At 39.9% G+C, this 19,526-nt stretch overlaps 1 protein-coding gene and 1 pseudogene across 1 annotated transcript in view; one reads left to right on the plus strand and one right to left on the minus strand.

Annotated features, from left to right (window-relative positions):
- Window positions 1-2,241: 2,241 nt before the first annotated feature.
- The window catches only part of Cog5 (component of oligomeric golgi complex 5), a 303,527-nt gene continuing 286,242 nt past the window's right edge, over window positions 2,242-19,526 (plus strand). Inside the window, exons 1-2 of the mRNA XM_051144712.1 lie at window positions 2,242-2,355; window positions 9,042-9,181. Coding sequence (XP_051000669.1) covers window positions 2,262-2,355; window positions 9,042-9,181 — 234 coding nt within the window. The 5' untranslated portion in view covers window positions 2,242-2,261. The remainder of the gene's footprint in view (window positions 2,356-9,041; window positions 9,182-19,526) is intronic.
- LOC127195266 (translation machinery-associated protein 7-like) lies at window positions 15,478-18,068 on the minus strand (annotated as a pseudogene).

The raw sequence follows: 19,526 nt of genomic DNA on the forward strand, positions 1-19,526 counted from the left end.
TTACAGAATCAATGAATGTGGAAAGCTGCACAGGGTATACCCTCTGGGGCATATCATGTTATGATTTTTGCTCATTATTTTTACTTATTTTTTTGAGGCAGGATCTTGCTATATAGCCCATGCTAGCTTGGACCTGATGATTCTCTTGCCTTAGCCTCTAGGGTGCTGAGATTACACTGGTGTGCCTCCATGCACAACTTCATATTATTTTTCCATTTCATGTATTTACATGAAAAAAAAAAAAAAACCAAAACCCCAAGGAATCTGACTTGAATTACTTTTCATACAATACTGTGTATGATGGACAATCTGAAATATTTCATTCAGGAAAGTTAGGTGGCATTAGTAGAACATTTGTACTTCAAAATAACCTGGTATTTTGGGGCTGGAGAGATGGCTCGGCGGTTAAGAGTACATACTGTTCTTGTAGAGGACCTGAGTTCAGTTCCCAGCACACAGGTTGGGAGGATCACAGCCATTTGTATGTTCAGCTTCAGAGAGAATCCTACACGTCTGGCCTCTGAGGGCACTTGTACTCACATGCATCTATCCATCTACACACACACATACACTAAAATGAAATAAATCTGGATACTTTCATTCTAGTTTTTTTGCGAGTCAGAAGGCAGACACAAGTTTACCAGTTAAAAAATTTTAAATGTATTACCAGTGAAGACTTTCAGTTATGAGCAAGTAAGTGCACTGTAAATAACTTCTGTGCACTAACTACAAGTGATAAAATCATTTAATATGTTCCATGTTGTACTTAAAACTCTTTACTTCATTGTTGTTTTTATATTCTGATTTTGAATCTGTAATCTATAGCCAGATAAAAGCTAACCCTATAAAGGCTAACTATTCAAAATTCAGTCTTTAACCTTTGGCAGAAAGCTGAATGACCAAAAGGCCAACATACTTAAGGAAGCCATAGCTCGCAAGAAATCTGGAGAAGCACCCACATTCAAGTAACAGAGGAAATGGGGAGGATAAATAAGCCGACTCAGGGATGGTCTGAGGTGCTACAAGGACTCCACATGGAGTTGTAGTGAAACACTGAGAGAGATTATTACATAGGGGGGAAGACTCTTAAACATCACGGAAGTGGCATGCACTATGAGGTGGTAAGTGGAACCGACATCATTACCGACTTCCTTATATTTTTGCCTGTGAGCCTAGCCTTTCACGGCTGAGCCATCTCCCCAGCCCTCACTACTGACGTTCTATAGCTTGATTTCGTTCTTACTCATTTTTGTAGTCAGACTAAATGGCAAAAAGCCTTTTTCAATACGTATCTGCTGAATAAGCTGATAGCTTTCAATCTTGATAGTAAATTAGGCTGATCTAGAAGCTTTTAAGAATCAACATGCTTAAGCCACACCCAAGATCAAAATGGCTTTCTGTGCTTATGGTATGAAGGTATCAATATTTTGTTTTAATGTGCTCCAAAGCATGCAGCCATGCTTGAAAGCACCAGAAGAATTCTGCTTAAACTGAGTAGCAGCGGGCATGGTATTTTGGTCAAATATGCTTCTACACCTAGGATTTGTATATTCATGCTGGTATGTACAGTGGGGGGTTCAAAACCTTATCGCATATTAATATGTAGACTAAAATCCTTTAGTGTAAAAAATAAAGTTAAGGAAAGAAGTTTATCCTGCATTCCAGATGCTATTCGTCGTTGATGACTATTATAAACAAACTACTTTGAATAATAAAATATTGAAATCTAATGTGAATCTAGGCTCGCTGCCTCTGGCATCATGACTGAGGTCAAACACATTAAAGAAAATCTTCATAGGCTTTAATAAGGAGAAGCAAAACGCAGTGTATATCGCGACCCGCTCATCTAAAAGTTAGGAATACTTAAACGTTTGGATTCTAAGGTTCTTAAGGCAGCGCTTGGCAACTATTCTTCCCCCGCATATCCGGCCTGCTTCCCGGGCTTGCCACTCTAGCTGTGGGACAGGTAAGGCTGAGCAGCCCTTAGCTCCCACGTGCTGGGCGAGGAGGCCCTGAAGCTCCCAGGAGCCTTCTTCCCCACGCCGGAGGCCGGCGTTCTTAGGCCCAATACTTGCGTTGGAGACAGGGACGTTGGCTTCGTCCCGAGAGGAATGGGAAAAAGCCCGGGCTGCAACTTTCCTTTCCTTGATCGCAAGCATTCCAAACTCACCCTTGGCCGGCTAGGCTGGGCGGCGCCTTGATTTCGCGTCACTCGGAGGGCGGGGCGATCGTACAACGTCATCAACCCGGCACTTGCCAACATGGAAGGTGGAGACAGCTCCGCGTCGGTGGCAGGCCGTGGGGCTTCGGGTTCCGCAGCAGTGGCAGCGACCGTGCGGGAGCTCCTGCAGGACGGTAAGGCGTCGGACGGTGGCCGGGCCTGGGTCGCTCTGTATTGTGCGGGCGCCGAGGACTGACTCCGCCGGTAGCTTTGCACAAAGTTTTCCGGTCTGGACGTGGCCACTCCCCTCTGCCCGGCCCCCTGGCGTCAGGGATGGTCCTGGCCCGCTCGTTTCATCGGGAAAGTGTTTCTCTCTTTCCGTGGGTGTTTTGGGGACACCTGGTTTCTAATTGCTCGAGTTTCAACTCGGCCCTGATGCGCCCAGGGTGTCTCTGTAGTTCGGGACCCTGCACACCGTGGTCGGGGCTGACAGCCAGTTTCCCTGCCCAGTCCAGTGCCTGACCAAAGACTGCACTGTTCCTGCCCAGAAATGTGACCCTACGTAGGTGAGGAACCTCCGCTTACGGAAATGGATAGGGGGTGGGGGCGCGAAAAGTAGAGATGGAAACACCTGCATTCAATTCCTGGACTATGCAGGTGCCTCTTAAGTGTAATTATTATCCATACGTGTCGAATATGAAATCAGGTAGTTTGGAGAGAAATTGTCCCAAATAAGTTAACTGTATTAACGGTATAACTTTCTATAACTACTGTAGTACGCCTAAAAATCAAGTTCATTTGTAGTAATGCTCAATCTGGAGTACCCACTAAGGAAAAAAGGAAAGGTAATCAAGGAACTCCGGTCTGTCATCTGTTAAAAGCGTTTGCATTAATCACCTTAATTGTTCCCGAGGTGTTGAACTCTGCCCAATGCCCTCATCCCCCTTTTGAGAAAAGGCCTCTCTACTTAGCCCTGGCTGTTCTGGAATTCACTATGTAGATCAGCCTGGCTTTGAACTCACAAAGATCCTCTTGCCTCTGCCTCCCTAGTGCTAGGGTCAAAGCCTAGACTACCAAGCTGGGCCGGAAAAAATAAACTTATATTCCACAAAGTTACAAACAGTATTCTGTATATAATAGGTACAGTCTTAAAAAAAAAAATTGAACACTCCTTTAAGAGTAGTTTACAAAGGGTCCAGCTAAACTTTAAATTACTGTGTTTCTCCTGAGTGTTGAATATTTTATATTGCCTCAATCACTTGTCTTCGTGATACATATTTTATCAAAACTAGCCATGTTTTCTGAATTAGGTTGTGGTGGATACTTAGAGCTTCTGACTGATGCACCTTATCTTTGTGTCTTAATTGACGTTCAAATTTCACCAAGTTTCAGAATCCTGAAATATATGTATAGTTTCCATTCTCAAATATCTCACCGCGTGGCCGCTGCTGCAGCAGTAGTTTTGGAAGAGTACAGCATGGCTGTGTACACCGTCGAGGGTTAGCGTTCCGATAGGGAGTGTAAGTAAGGCTTCTCCAGCTGGACTTAGTTTTGAAGTGGAACTAGGACTGCCCCAGTTGATGTCCCTTGATGACACATTCTGAACAACAAGTATAGGTTTTGGTAGGGTACATTCCGTTGATTGTAATTAGTTTTTGGACAGTAATTATTTAAGTCAACCTTTACCCTTCAAAAACCTCTGTCTTCAAACCCTTGGAATTTGTCAGATATGAGCTGCAGTTATAATAGCTGTCCAGCCCTTGAGGTTTAAGTGAACTTAAAATTATGCTTGCTTGCTTTTTTTCTTCTACCGTTTCAAATACAACAAAGTCAAGTCTCTGCCTCTCTTAAGGACAGCTCCTCCTTTTCTGCTCTGTAATTTATTTCTGTCTTGAATCCAACACTCCCATTCTATAACTGAAAATCACTTTGCTAAAGTCCTCAGAGGTTCCCAGGAGGTAAATTAGATGAACACTTTCTTATCCATTTAAACTTGTAAAAGGTTTGAATCCTGTCTTGAAGTAACTCTCCTCATAAAGTATAAGGGTCCCATACTTCTTTTGTTGTTTCAAAACAGGGTTTCTCTATGTAGCCTTATTCTGGAACTCACTCTGTAGAGCAAGTTGGCCTCAAATGCAGATATTCTCCTGTCTCTTCCTCTCAAGTGCTGGCATTAAAAGCCTGCACTATCACTACCCACTTACTTATTTTTAAACTCCTAAATCAGTAGATGTCCATCTCTGGTCTCCTCAAATGTACCTAAAAAAATTGAGGATTTCAGGGGATGGAGAAATGGCTCAGAGGTTAAAAGCACTGGCTGTTCTTCCAAAGGTCCTGAGTTCAATTCCCAGCAGCCCCATGGTGGCTCATAGCCATCTACAATGAGATCTGGTGTTGTCTTCTGGCCTGCTGGCACATGTGCAGGCAGACTACTATATAAATAATAAATAAATGAATCTTTTAAAAAATGAGCATTTGATTCAGTAACTGATTCACTTTGCTGAGGGTAGGATTGATAGGCTTGGTCAACAGATGCATAGTTGGAAAATTTGTGAGCGGTTTCTGATTTGCCTCTGATAAGAATATCATGAAAGAGAAAAATGATATGATTTATTCTGGAATATCAATCATGAAATAAGGTAATAGTTATGTCATCCTTTATTGTCTCATCTTTGGGAGACATACTTACCACTTCCTTTAAACTGTTATATATTTCTTTTGATGTAATCCAGGTTTTTGTGTTTCCTGGGTTCTAAACGCTATATTGCCCATTTCTGTTTTTGTTTTGTTTTGTTTTTATATTTTAAAATTTGTTTCTAAATCATCTAATTTCTGTTTTGGTCAATTTGACATGAACTAGAGTAAGCTGGAAGTGAGAACTTCAATCAAGGAGTTGCCTCCATCTGATTGGCCTATCTACCTGTGGAACATTTCCTCCTTCCCTCCCTTCATCCCTCCCTCTCTTTAACTTTTTGTTGATACTTTGTAAATTTCACATCATACATCCCAATCTTCATTTCCCAGCCCCTTTGTGTCCTGGGTGTGTCACATGGTATACCCATTTGTCTAAACGTCTTCACTTGCAAATGTTCATTGCATGAGTCATTGGCCTGTTTCCAGGCCTTTTGCTACACTATCTATACTGGATACTCACCAGCACTCCTCAGATACCCTGTTGTTGTCCTGTGTCTTGGAGGAGCTCCTACAGATTTGGATCTGCAGGACCGGTCCCTTACATGCTTCAGCAGTTCATAGATGTTGAGGTGGGCCAACTTAAAGCCCTGGATCTGGGCCTGGCTGGTTGCTGAGCTGGCCAGCTCTGCACTCATACTATGTAGGTGAGCTCCCTATCACTGCCAGGCTAGCTCACCCAATGCCACAGCTAGCAAGGGGCAGGACCAGCTCTCCTGCTCCTGGCTCACCAGCACTCAGGCTACCAGGGCCAGGTCTACAGTACAGCAACCAGTGAGAGGTGGGGCCAGCTCTGTGCAGCCATTGGACATCAGCATGCTCCCAGGCAGCAGCCCAGACCAGGGACAGCCACATGCCTTTGGTGGTAACATGGGCCACAGACATTGACAGACTCCTGATGCTGCATGGTTATGGACCCAGTGATGGTCCTGAGAGCAGCATAGACTGAGACTTAACCACGGCTTCAGGTGGCAGGCCCCAGAGTCTACTCACATCAGGCTGTTCCTCACCAGCCTCGTGTCCTCAGTTCTGCCTCTTCAGAGTGCTTGAACCATTCAGTTTGTTTCTGCACCATCTCTCCACCACATACTTGCACATCATAGAGGCTGGCAGGATGGGCAGGCCATGTGGTGGGTCAGCTGCTGGGTGTCTTGCCTTTGGGTTGTGGGGCATTTTCTTAATTGCTAGTTGATGCGAGAGGGCTCAGCCCACTCTGAGTGGTGAGCCTTAAGTAAGAAAGGTATTTCCAACTAAATAAAGCCAGGGGGAGCAAGCCATTAATCAATGTGTCTCCATGGTTTCTGCTCCAGTTCCTGCTCCGAGGTTCTTGTTTTGAGTTTCTCCTGTTAAACCTGAGGATTGTGAAGAGAAAAGATCAAATCCACAATTGTCCAATTATAGCAAGCTTTAATTAAATCCTGGCCAGGGTGATGGACTCTGGCCAGGTCTATTCCAGGGTTCCCAAATGGCAATGTATCACATTTTGCAGAGGCTTATAACAGCATAACCATATGGCTACATATTTTCTACCATGTCCAGTCAGGGACATGCATATATCCTGATGCAGTACCTCCTACCTACATCCAATCAGGGGCAAGCATACATTCTGATTTGTTTCCTGCCTATGTACTTCCCATCTACATGTTATCAAGCACATTGGTGTAGTTGGGTCAAACAAACTTGTTTAGGGGAGCAACAACATGTGGTTTGTTGTCTTATATGAACAATAGTCTCCAGCATCTCAGGAAGTATCTGTCCTTGGGCAAGGGGTTTACAGGTTAGAAGCATTTTGTTTTATGTGTCTCTTAGGCACAGTAATTAAAATGTAAGACATAACTTTAGCTCTCAGTCTACCATTACTCTTCTGGATGCTGGACTGTTACATAAAGAATATCCCATTAATTATAGAAACTGGGGAGCTTTCCTCGGTTTATTCTACTGAAATCATTTCAGCTTATCAAGTCCTACTCATTATCATGTTTAAACGTTGGCCACATATGTCACTCGCTTGACATCCTTAAGTGAAACTATCTTATTTGGTTTTGTTTGTTTGTTAGGTTTGGTTTTTTGAGACAAGGTTTCTCTGTGTAGCCTTAGCTGTCCTAGACTCACTTTGTAGACCAGGCTGGCTCGAACTCACAAGCGATCCGCCTGCCTCTACCTCCTGAGTGCTGGGATTAAAGGTGTGAGGCACCACACTTGGCCTGAAGCTATCTTATCTGGATCTTCATTATATCACTTGAGCTGTTAACTCATTTCATCTTTTCTGTCTACTTTTCTGACCTCTCTGATTCTTCTCCAAGGGAAGATGTGTTGGAAAACCATCTTTTTTGGAAAATAAGAAAAGGTGTGGTTTTGTTAGTGTTTGTGTGTTCCATGGTATAACTACTCCTATCCTGGCTGTTTTAAAGGCACCTACACATAATACCAACTGGCTCTAAGAATCCATGAAAATGTCACCTTTGTTAAAAGCTAGTAGATACTGACTAGCATACTGCTGTGTAACAAATCCCTTTTTAGTTACTATTTTTGTTTCTGCCAGAAGTATTGTTGTAGAACATAAAACTGTTAGTGCTCTTGTCTGGCTTTAGAACTTTAAGTAGCATACAAGTTGAATATTTTTCACATCTTGTAGGCCTTTTGTCAAACTGCCCTTCAGCATTCTTTTGAAGCTTCATCTGTCTTTCCTTTACATTTTCTGCCTAATACATACCTTCTGTCATCAGTTTTACTAAATTTATTATTACCCTTGTTAAATTATGCCACTTTGACTCTTGCTGAGGGTAAACCTTTTGTGTGTGATGACTGTTATGTTTTCTGGGAGGATTCTTAATTCTGAGAAAAACTTGGCAAACTGGAAGAAAATGTAATTTTCAGAGTTAGGGCCAAAATAGTAGTTTTCTTTTACTTTAGTTTGAGAGCAGTGTGAATGGGAGCGCAACGTGGATGCTTTGCTCTTAGCACCACAGTACTTTCAGATGACAGAGTAGTTGGATTGGTCAGTGTTGATTACTGCCATTGTCCAGCATGTTCCGGCCCCAGGGAGGTGGTAGAGGGCAAAACAAGCAACTTCTCTTGGTGGAGCATGGATTGTAGTGAAGATGAACAAGGCAAATGCATGATTAAGAGTTTATAGCTTCCACTGTAAGCTGCTTCTGTGTGTCTTGTTTTTATCATTTCAGTTTCTTCATCTTTTTATTCAAGGGTTTATGGATATATATATATATATACATAATATATGTGTATATATATATATAAAAATATATGTGTATATACACATATAATATATATTTAAAAAACATACACCATGATTTCTTTTTCTAATATATTTGAACATAACTTTTATATTTATTTATTTTACCTTTAAGTCTTAAATTTCAGTACTACCTATAAATTAATGTTTGCCCATTCAAATTTTAGATTCATATTTATATAAAATTAGATTCAAAAGTTAGATTCATGTTATAAAATTTATAGCAGTATTTATGTACTGATCTAGAGATATTCTGAAGCAGTAAATATTATCACTGGTCAGATTTCCTTAAGCATTGTTCTTAGCAATAATCTCATTTTTTGGAATAAAAGTTAGAGTTGATAGTTGTGATCCTTTATTTAGTGTTTTCCTTACTTGTGATTCACTTTAAATGTAAGCATTTAGAAATTCAGCAAGCCAGGCAGTGGTGGTGCATGCCTTTGATCTCAGTATTCAGGAGGCAGAGGCAAGTGGGTCTCTGAGTTCAAGGCCATCTTGGTCTACAGAGTGAATTCCAGGCCAAGGATATCCAAAGCAACCTTGTCTCAAAAAACAAAAAGAAAAACCAAACCAAGCCAAACCTAGCAAGAGTGGTTCAGACCCTGGACTCAGCAGCTGCACTTTCTGTATTGGAATCTTAGACGGTAACTTTGGAAAAGTTGCATGCCTGATCTGCACCTGTGAAATGGGGAAAATAGTTTTCCCAGACATCAGGGCTGTGTGGGGGTTGAAGGAGTCAGGACTTGGATTTAGATCAGCACCTGGAACATGGTATTGGTATTACCACTTCTCTTCTCCTGCAGCCTGCTCCAATTTATCCTCGTTGTTCTAGGAAGTGTTTAGAAGTCTCAAAACATGCTAATTATGATTGTGATTTGTTGCTTGATAACTGGTATAACACAGAAGTTATAAGTTTTTCTTTATTTTTTCCCCTAGACTGTTACAGTGAGTTTTTAAATGAAGACTTTGATGTAAAAACTTACACTTCCCAATCTATTCATCAAGCTGTAATTGCTGAGCAACTAGCAAAACTTGCCCAAGGCATCAGCCAGCTGGATAAAGAGCTACACTTACAGGTAACATCAGTCTTCTGGGTCATAGAGATTATTTAGCTGAAAGTAACAGTTGTTTTTTTTTTTTAAAATCATTGTTAAAACCAAGTATACATTTCCATAAACAAATGCATAACTTACCAGTATCACTTAATTACATCTTGGTAGAGTTTTCTGTAAATAATTTTTACTATTTGAAAACAAATTTACCCACTTTTCTAGAATCATTTATTCTTTCTGTTTTTCACCTGAATTTTTTTTTATGTGAATAGATTCTTAATGAAGTATATATCAGAAATCTAGTCATTCTTTTTTTCTTTTTAATTTATTCACTTTACATCCCAATCATAGCCCCTCCCATATCTCCTCCTGCTCCCACCTTCCCTCCCTCTTTCCCCCATGCCCCTCTCCTAGTCCTCAGAGAATGGGAGCCCTTCTCTCCTACCAACTGACCCCAGCCTACCAATTCTTACCAAGACTGCCTGTATATTCTTCCTCTGTGGCATAGTAAGGTACCCCACCAGGGGAAAGTGATCAAAGAGCAGGTAATAGAGTCCATGGCAGGGACAGCCCCTGCTCCCCTTAATAGGGAGCCTGTATGGAGACTGAGCTGCATATAGGCTACATCTGAGCAGGGGGCCTAGGTCCTCTCGATGCATGGTCCTTGTTTGGTTCATCAGTCTTCACCGGCCCCCTGGGACCAGATTTATTGCCTCTGTTGGTCTTTTTGTAGTGCTCCTGTCCCCTCTGGGTCTTCTATTCCGCCACTCTTCCATAGGACTCTTTGTGCTCTGCCTAAAGTTTGGCTGTGAGACTCAGTTTCTGCTTTGATTCCCTGTGTTGTGGAGTCTTTCAGTGGACATATATGGAAGATTTCTATCTTGTTCCCTCTCTTCAACCGCTTCCAGTGTCTCTTCTATTTGCCCTTCATAATGAGAATTAAGCATCCTCCCTAGGATCATCCTTGCTACTTAGCTTCTGTGGGTCTGTGGATTGTAGTATGGTTATCCTGTATTATTTGGTTAATATCTGCTTATAAGTGAGTATATGCCATGTGTATCCTTCTGTGTCTGCGTTACTTCACTCAGTATGATCTTTTCCAGCTCTATCCATTTGTTTGCAAATTTCATGATTTCCTTGTTTTTGATAGCTCAGTAATATTCTGTTGTGTAAATGTACCACTGTTTCTTTACCCATTCTTTGACTGAGGGACATCTAGGTTGTTTCCAGATTCTCACTATTACAAATAAAGCTGCGAGCCAGGTGATGGTGGTGCACGCCTTTAATCCCAGCACCGGGGAGGCAGAGGCAGGCAGATTGCTATAAGTTCAAGGCTAGCCTAGTCTACAAAGTTAGTCCAGGACAGCCAAGGCTACACAGAGAAATCTTGTCTCAAAAAACAAACAAACAAAAAAACAAAACAAAACAAAAAAAAGCTGCTATGAACATAGTTGAGCAGATGTCTTTGTTGTGTGGTGAAGTGTCTTTCAGGCGTATGTCCAGCAGTGGTATGCCTGGGTCTTGAGGTGGAGCTGTTCCTAATTTTCTGAGAAAGCACCAGATTGGTTGTATAAGTTTGCACTCCCACCAGCAATGGAGGAGTGGCTTCCTTTCTTTACATCCTCACTGTCACTTGAGTTTTTGATCTTAGCCATTCTCACAGGTATAAAATGGAATCTCAAAGTTGTTTTGATTTGGATTTCTCTGATAATTAAGGACATTGAGCATTTCTTTAAGTATTTCTAATCCATTTGATATTTCTCTGTTGAGAATTCTCTGTTTAGCTCTGTACCCCATTTTAAAATTGGATTTTGAAAATGGATTATTTGGTTTGTTGGTATTTAATTTCTTGAGCTCTTTATATCATCTGAGAATAGTGATACTTTGATTTCTTCCTTTCCAATGTATATCATCCCCTTGATCTCCTTTAGTTGTCTTAGTGCTCTAGCTAGTACTTCAAGTACTATATTGAAGAGATACTGAGAGAGTGGGCAGCCTCGTCTTGTTCCTGATTTCAGTGGAATTGCTTTTAAGTTTCTCTCCATTTAGTTTGATGTTGGCTATAGGCTTGTTGTATTTGCCTTTACTATGTTTAGGTATGTTCCTTGTATTCCTTATCTCTCCAAGACTTTTAACATGAACAGGTGTTGGACTTCTTCAAATGCTTTTTTGGCATCTAAGGAGATGATTGTGTGATTTTTTTTTTTCTTTCAGTTTGTTTATATGGTGGATTACATTGATGGATTTCCATATTTTGAACCATTCCTCTATGCCTGGGGTGAAGCCCACTTCGTCATGGTGGATGATATTTGTGATGTGTTCTTGGATTTAGTTTGCAAGTATTTTATGGAGGTTTTGTTTTGTTTTTGTTTTTTTAATGGAATATTTTTGCATCAATGTTCATAAGGAGAATGGTCTGAAGTTCTCTTTCTTTGCTGGGTCTTTGTGTGGTTTAGATATCAAGGTGACTATGACCTCATAGAATGAGTTGGGTAATGTTCCTTTTATTTTGTGGAATAGTTTGAAGAGTATTGGTATTAGCTCTTCTTTGAAGGTCTAGTAGAATTCTGGACTGAATTCATGTGGCCCTGGGCTTTTTTGGTTGAGAGACTCTTGATGACTACTTATATTTTCTTAGAGGATATTGGACTATTTAATTTGTTTACCTGATCTTGATTCAACTTCGGTAAGTGGACTCTATCAAGAAAATTACCCATTTTATTTAGATTTTCAAATTCTGTGGCGTATGGCCTGTGAAGTAAGACCTAATGATTCTTTGGATTTCCTCTATGTCTGTTGTTATGTCCCCCTTTTCATATCTGATTTTGTTGATTTAGATAGTAGTGCCTCTCTGCCTTTTGGTTAGTTTGCTTGACGGTTTGTCTATCTTGTTGATTTTCTCAAAGAACCAGCTCTTGGTTTCAGTGATTCTTTGGACTGTTCTTTTTGCTTCTAATTTGTTGATTTCAGCCCTGAGTTTTATTATTTCCAGTTGTCTACTCCTCTTGGTTTTGTCTGCTTCTTCTTTTTTTTTTTCCTAGGACTTTCAGGTGTGCCATTAAGTTGCTTGTATGAGATTTTCTAATTTCTTTACAAAGGTACTTAATGCTATATGAGTTTTCCTCTTAGCACTGCTCTTATTGTGTCCCGTAAATTTGGGTATGTTGTCCCTTCATTTTCACTGAATTTTAGGAAGTCTTTAACTTCTTTCTGTATTTCTTTCCTGACCCATTTGTCAGTGAGTAGAGAGTTGTTCAGTTTCCATATATGTGTAGGCTTTTTATTATTTCTGTTGTTATTGAGGTCCAGCTTTAGTCCATGGTTGTCTGCTAAGATACAAGGGATTATTTCAGTCTTCTTGGGTATTTTGAGGCTTTCTTTGTGACTGATTATAATTTTTGAGACAGTTCCGTGAGGTGCTGAGAAGAAGTGTATTCTTTTGTGTTTGGGTGAAAGGATCTGTAGATGTCTGTTAGGTCCATTTGATTCATGACACATGTTAGTGTCATTATTTTTCTATTTAGTTTCTGTTTAGTTTACCTGTCCTTTGGTGAGAGTGGTGTGTTGAAGTGTCTGTCTATTAATGTATAGGGATCAATGTGTGGTTTATGCTTTATCTATGTTTCTTTTACATATGTGAGTGCTCTTGCATTTGCGGCATAGATGTTCAGAATTGAGAAGACATCTTGGTGGTTTTTTCCTTTGATGAGTATCAAGTGTCTTTCCTCATCTCTTTTGACTAAATTTGATTAAAACTCTATTTTATTAGATATTAGAATTGCTTCTTGGGTTTGTTTGCTTGGAAAACCTTTTTCCAGCCCTTTACTCTCAGGTGTGTTTTTAATGTGTTGTAGAATGATGGGTCCTGTTTATGTACCTATTCTGTCAGTGGTTGACTTTTTATTGGAGAGTTGAGTCCATTGATATTAAGAGATATTAATGATCAGTGACTGTTTCTTTTATTTATTTTAAAGATTTATTTACTTATGATTTATTTATTTGTTTTAAAGATTTATTTATTTATTATGTATCCAGTGTCCCCCTTGCATGATACCACATCTCATAGATGGTTGTGAGCCACTACATGGTTGCTGGGAATTGAACTCTGGACCTTTGGAAGAGCAGCAGGTGCTTTTAACCTCTGAGCTATCTCTTCAGGCCCCTGTTTCTTTTATTTTGATGTTGGTTGTTGTGGTGTGTTTGTGTGCTTGTCTTCTTCTGGTTCTGCAGTAGTGAAGTTACTTATATCACTTATATCCTGTGTTTTTTTGTGTGTAGTTAACCTCAGGTGGGATTTTTCCTTCTAATCTCTTCTGTAGGGCTGAGTTTGTGCATATATATTGTTTAAGTTTGATTCTATTGAGGGATATCTTGTTTTCTCTATGGTTATTGAAAGTTTTGCTGGGTATAGTAGTCTGGACTGGCATCTGTGGTCTCTTAGGGGTTATAAGACATCTGCTCTTCTGGCTTTTATGCTCTCTGCTGAGAAGTTGGGTGTGATTCTGATAGTATTGTCATTATATGTTACTTGGCCTTTTTCCCCTGCAGCTTTTAATATTTTTTTTTCTGTACATTTAGTGTTTTGATTATTATGTGGTGGGATGATTTTTCTGGTCCAATCTATTTGGTATTCTGTAGGCCTCTAATGCTTATAGGCATTTCTTTCTTTAGATTGGAGAATTTTTCTTCTGTGATTTTGTTGAAAATATTTTCTGGCCTTGGAGCTAGGATTCTTCTCTTTATTTTCTTAGGTTTTGTCTTTTCATGGTGTCCTTGATTTTTTTTTGGGATGTTTTGTTTCAGAGATTTTTTTTTTTTTTTTTTTTTTTAAGATTTAACATTTTCTTTGATAGATGCATCAATTTCTTCAATTTTTATCTTCTCTTCCTGAGAGTCTTTCCTCCATCTCTTATATTCTGTTGGTGATGCTTACCTCTGTAGTTCCTGTTTTTTTTCTTAAATTCTTCCTCTCCATGATTTCCACAGTTTGAGATTTCTTTATTGTTTCCTTTTCCATCTTCAGATCTTGGGGCATTTTATTGATTTTCTTCACCTGTTTGTTTATATTTTCCTGTATTTCTTGGAATGATGCGTTCATTTCCTCTTTTAAAGCTTCAGTCTGTTTGGCTGTATTTTCCTGTATTTCTTTAATGTCTTCCTCTTAAAAGGCCATCATCATCTTCATTAGCATAGCTTTAATGTCATTTTCCTGTGTTTTAGTTGTGTTATTGTGTCCAGGGCTGCTTCCCGGTGTATAACTAGGTTCTGGAGATCCCATATTGCTCTGGCTTTTGTTGATTGTGCTTTTATGCTGGCCTTTAGCCATCTGATTGTCCCTGGCATTGGCTCGTAGATCCTGGTTCCCTCTGGAGTTCTTGGGGTAGTGGTGGTGGTGGTATAGAAAGAGCCCTGGGAAAGAAGTTGCATATTCCTGCAGGAGCCCTCTTCTGGTTGGTGGAGATGGTCTCTGACTGGAAGTGGTTCTCAGGGCCTGCGGCCCTGTGGCTCTTCTTTGATGTATGATACTTAGGACCCACCTGTATCCTCAGGAGCTTGGGTACCCTCCTCTCCAGTGAAAGTCAGCTGCCTCACTACTGGCTTTCTTGCTCCTAGATTTATGAGCTCCTGCTGCACAGGCAGCTTGCTGTGTGTAGCTATCTTGGCAAACCTATGAGCTCAAAGGTCTCATAGTTCTCCTTAGGGAGAAGGGTTGAGCTTTGGAGTGATGACTGGGGCTGTTTCTGTGGATTCCTAGTAGGGGACTGGAGGTTGGAGGTGCATATATTGGTACCCAGACAATATCCACCCATAGGATGGTGGGACTATTTGGCTGGCCTTAGGCTGAGACTGCGCTCTGGTGGAACACAGGGAGTTTTCCAAGGATTAACAGGGTGACATGAGGTTGGACTCATTGTTTCTCTCACTATATAAGCTTTTCTCTTACCTGGGAAACACAAATGCCGTAGTTTTGGGGTCCACAGCCATGGCCTGTTAGTCATTCTGCAATCATTGCTGTTCCACTGATCTAATACTGTGGGTGATTGTTGCCACCATCTTGGATCCCTCTTTTATGTGATTTTTTTTTACAGTGAATGTTTTGGAGGAAAAAACCAGGACACCTTTGATAATGTTAGGAGAAAATATATAATTTGTTCTTCTAAGAAGTGTTACTTTTAAATTTTGGAAGTAGGACAATTTGAATAAATAAAATTGAGATGTTGTAAAGGCAGTGTTTCCACTTTATTAGATATAAATTGTAACATTTAAAACATCTTTTCTTATAAAAGTCTATTACAATGTACAATAGGTTCCAAGATAACACTTCATTCTAGCTGTAGGTGACAAAGTTGTTGTGGTAGGGAGTCCAGATGTTTAAATAGGAATGGAAGAGGTCACTATCACCTCAGACATGAAGAACAGCTTATTTTTGCCAGATTTCTTACTTCCACCTGTGCCCAGGGTGCCCTTGCCTGTAGCCTTGGCTTTTAGCTATTTGAGTTTCTTCTGCTCCTCTTTGTGTTTCTGCTTGAAAGCCTTATCTTCCTCATCTGTCTCCTTGGCCTGCCTCTTGGGCTGTTTCAAGGGCTTCCTTTTGCTACCTTCATGGCCTGACGTAGTGCCTATAGCCCCTTAACCAGACCCTGTTCCTAAAACACAAAGTGTAACATTTGCTGAGATTATTGAAGAACAGTAAATGTGATAGGTAGAGCACATACGATATTAGGATATGGGTCCCAAAGCTTAGTGTACTGTTACAATAAACTTTCTTAGCACTTTTTGTCTTTTAAAAAAAATTATGCCCCTTTTTGTCTTTTAAAGGAGTAAGAATAGATTGCAGAAAATAAACTTTAAAGGCCATTTCTTTTATAATTGATGACTATTGTAGGGTTCTTCTATGATCTACTCTTTTGTTGGTTCGTTTGTTTTGTAATATTGGGGATTGAACACAGGGACTTACACATGCCAGGGAAGTACCCCATCAACTGAGCTTTATCACCAGGTCCCAATATTTTTTTGTATTTTTTTTCCTAAGTGGTTATTGAAGAAATATTGAGCTGAACGAATTAATTTGTAAATAAATGTGCTGTCTACTGGGAAGTCTAGATCTGTCATATCAGGAAATATATTCATAGTTTCTGTATTAGTGAAAAGATCAGCTTTGAAGAATTGTGACTTACAAGATCACTTCAACTTTAAAATTCTGATTAAATGTTCAAAATACAAATGTTTAGAAGACTCGTGATATCAGGCTTTGGGTTAGGCTGTGTGGGAGAGAAATGAGAACACAGTCCTTGGTTCTCCAAGGACTCAGATTGGTGACAGATACAGACAGAAATAACTGTAAACAAAGCCTGACTTATATAGGATGGTACACAGCGTTTTCCAGGAGCAGTGGAGACTGCTTACACTCTACATAGAGTTTCAGGGGATAGACAGGTCTTTGCAAAAGACTCCTGAAATTGTCTTTTTTCTATACTTGGTATTTTTCTTCTTTAATGCAGAACCTCTTTGGTAGGAATTGATGAGAACTTAAAAGTAACACTCGTTAGAAGAACAAATTATATAGCTATATGTTTTTAAATGTGAGGTTAAAGTCTCTGAGTTCTAGCTTGACAACTGAACCTGCTACCATTTTTGTTTCAGAAGCATAATTTTGATAATGCTAACCAAATAAAAGAAGGCAATTAAAATAATTGAAACATCAGTGACATGAGAAAAGTTTCAAAAGACTTATTATCCATTATAGCTTAACATGGGAACTAGAATTGATTGCAGGTATTGAAATCAGACTGATACCTAACAAACAGTTGTTTATAGAGTTGCTGGTGAACAGAAAAGGGTTGAACTGAAGGAAGTATCATAGTTGCAGGACAGAGTGTTTTCTCCTGTGTTACTGCTAAAGTTTCGATTTTAGACACTTGTGACTAAATACTGGAATAATCAATATAATTTCCTCAGCTGTCTGTAAGTCTTCAGGTCACTGGTTACTAGCTGAAACAGACTGGAAGGGAGCTTTCACCTTTCTTTTGTCTTCTCCGTCTGTTGAAAAGTCCTCTGATTGGCAACAAGGAGGTGTATGAAAGGCTAATTTAGCTTTTCAGCCTTTTCAAAATGTTCCAAAAGATAAAAGAGAATAGGAAATTTAAAGAAAATTATTCTTGTTATGTTATTAATTGATGACCACATCAATAATCTGGAGCAAATTCAGTCTTCTGGTGACAACCTGTCTTAGTTACTTTCTATTGCTGTGACAAAACACCATGACCAAGGCAACTTATAGTAGGAAACATTTAATTTGGGGATCATAGTTCTAGAGGGTTAGAGTCCATGACCCTTATGGTAGGGAGTATGGCAACAGGCTGAGAGCTGACATCTGCTCCACAAGCACAAGGCAGAGAGCTAACTGGGAATTGTGTGAACTTTTAAAACTCTGCAGCCCACTCCCAGTGAGACGGCTCCTCCAACAAGACCACACCTAATTCTTCCCAAGCAGTTCTACTGTCTGAGGGCCAAGTATTCAAATATATGAGCCTGTGGGGGCCATTCTTATTCAGACTAGCACATAACTTTGGAGATAAAAGACAAAATAAAGCTAACACTTGTAGGAAGTAGTCATAATAGGAAAAGATGAAAAAACAAATTTTATGTTTAAAATAGTACAAAATGAAGGATATAGGTGGTTATAGAAGGACAGTGATTTCCTGAAGAGGCCAAAGTGAAGGCTCCCATGAGTGATTCTTCACTGATGAGGAACTTTAGGACACAGGATAGATAAAGAGTTTCTTTCTTATCTGCAAAGGCATGCAAAATCATAAGGATTTCCATAGTATTACATGATTTAACATTCTACACTATTTGCATGATTTCTTTTTTGCCAAGAGCTATCCTGTTAAAGGAACTCACTCGGCATTTGGGCTTTCTAGGAGGTGATCTGGTATTTTGCAAGATCTGTAACGTGATGCACCCCAGAATTGCTTTCAGCCTCTGACATGATGTCAAGAGCCATTGATTTGGGGAAGTTCAGTAGGCATGAGAAATCTCTGGAAGGGATCCGATATTTTGCAAGGTCTGTACCGTGATGCATCCCAGAATTCCTTCTAATCTCTGACAACCCCATCAATTGTGCACTGCTGCATCTCTCTAAAATCTGGCATTAGAGCCCGGTGTGGTGGCACATCCTTTTAATCCCAGCATTCAGGAAGGCAGAGGCAGATGGATTGCTGTGAGTTTAGGCCAGCCTGGTCTATAAAGTGAGTCCAGGACAGCCAAGGTTACACAGAGAAACCCTGTCTTGAAAAACCAAAAAGAAAAAATATCTGGCATTGGTGTGAACTGTCACTTTCTGGGTATTGACCAGCTCTGATTGAGCAGATTTCCTACAGGATCTTGCTGAGGATGTACTGTTGTTCAGATGAATTAATCCCTGATTATGGAATTCCTGATTTGATTCAAATAGTTAAAAAAGTTAAAACGTTTTAGAACTTCTAAAACAATTTTAGAGAGTTTATGGCTGCAATAAATACCTTTGTGGACCTCCAGATGCCTCTTAGGGGTTAGCCTTGAAGCAGATTTGTGGCCTCAGATAAGCCTTCATTCTAGATGGCACCATGAATTCTGGTATTCACCATAAATATAGGCAAGTTGGTTTAAACTTCCCATGAACCCAAGATATAATGGGGCTACCTAGAAATGTCTAAATTAAGCATGAGCCTTAATGTCTAAATCTACAAACTTCTGTTATAATTCTTTATACCTTGTCACTTTGTGGCATCATATGCTGTCATTTTAAATTTACTCTGTTTCTTAGGATGAAAGACAGATAAAATTATTGTCCTGAACTTATTATGAACTAAGAGATAGCTGGATAATGTATAGCTAGGTCAGTCTTAATTAAAAAGTCATATATTCTTGTAAGTTTTAGAGCTTGTTAACCTTTAGGCCTTGTCAACCTTTGTCACTCTGAGCTCACTGTGAACTTATGTAATGGATACATAGATAAGAAATGTTTAGCTTTAAAACGTGTAATCTGGGGCTGGACATGGTGGTGCACACCTTTAATCCCAGCACTTGGGAGGCAGAGCGAGGTGGATTGCTGTGAATTCGAGGTCAGCCTGGTCTACAAAGTGAGTCCAGGACAGCCAAGGCTAATGTAGAGAGACCATGTCTCGAAACAAGACAAAACAAAACAAAACACAACACAACACACCAAACCAAAAAGCATGTAACCTGTTGGATTGTAGAATCATTTGGTTTTGTGATTAATTGCCCTTTTTTGACTATGAGGTAATTCCCTTTTCTCAGAAGTGTAAAGTGTAGTGACCAGCAATAATGGTGTTGAAACTGGGAAGCGTAACTTCATCCAGCTGAC

The sequence above is a fragment of the Acomys russatus genome, chromosome 1 (genome assembly GCF_903995435.1).
Source record: "Acomys russatus chromosome 1, mAcoRus1.1, whole genome shotgun sequence".
Classification (NCBI taxonomy): Eukaryota; Metazoa; Chordata; class Mammalia; order Rodentia; family Muridae; genus Acomys; species Acomys russatus.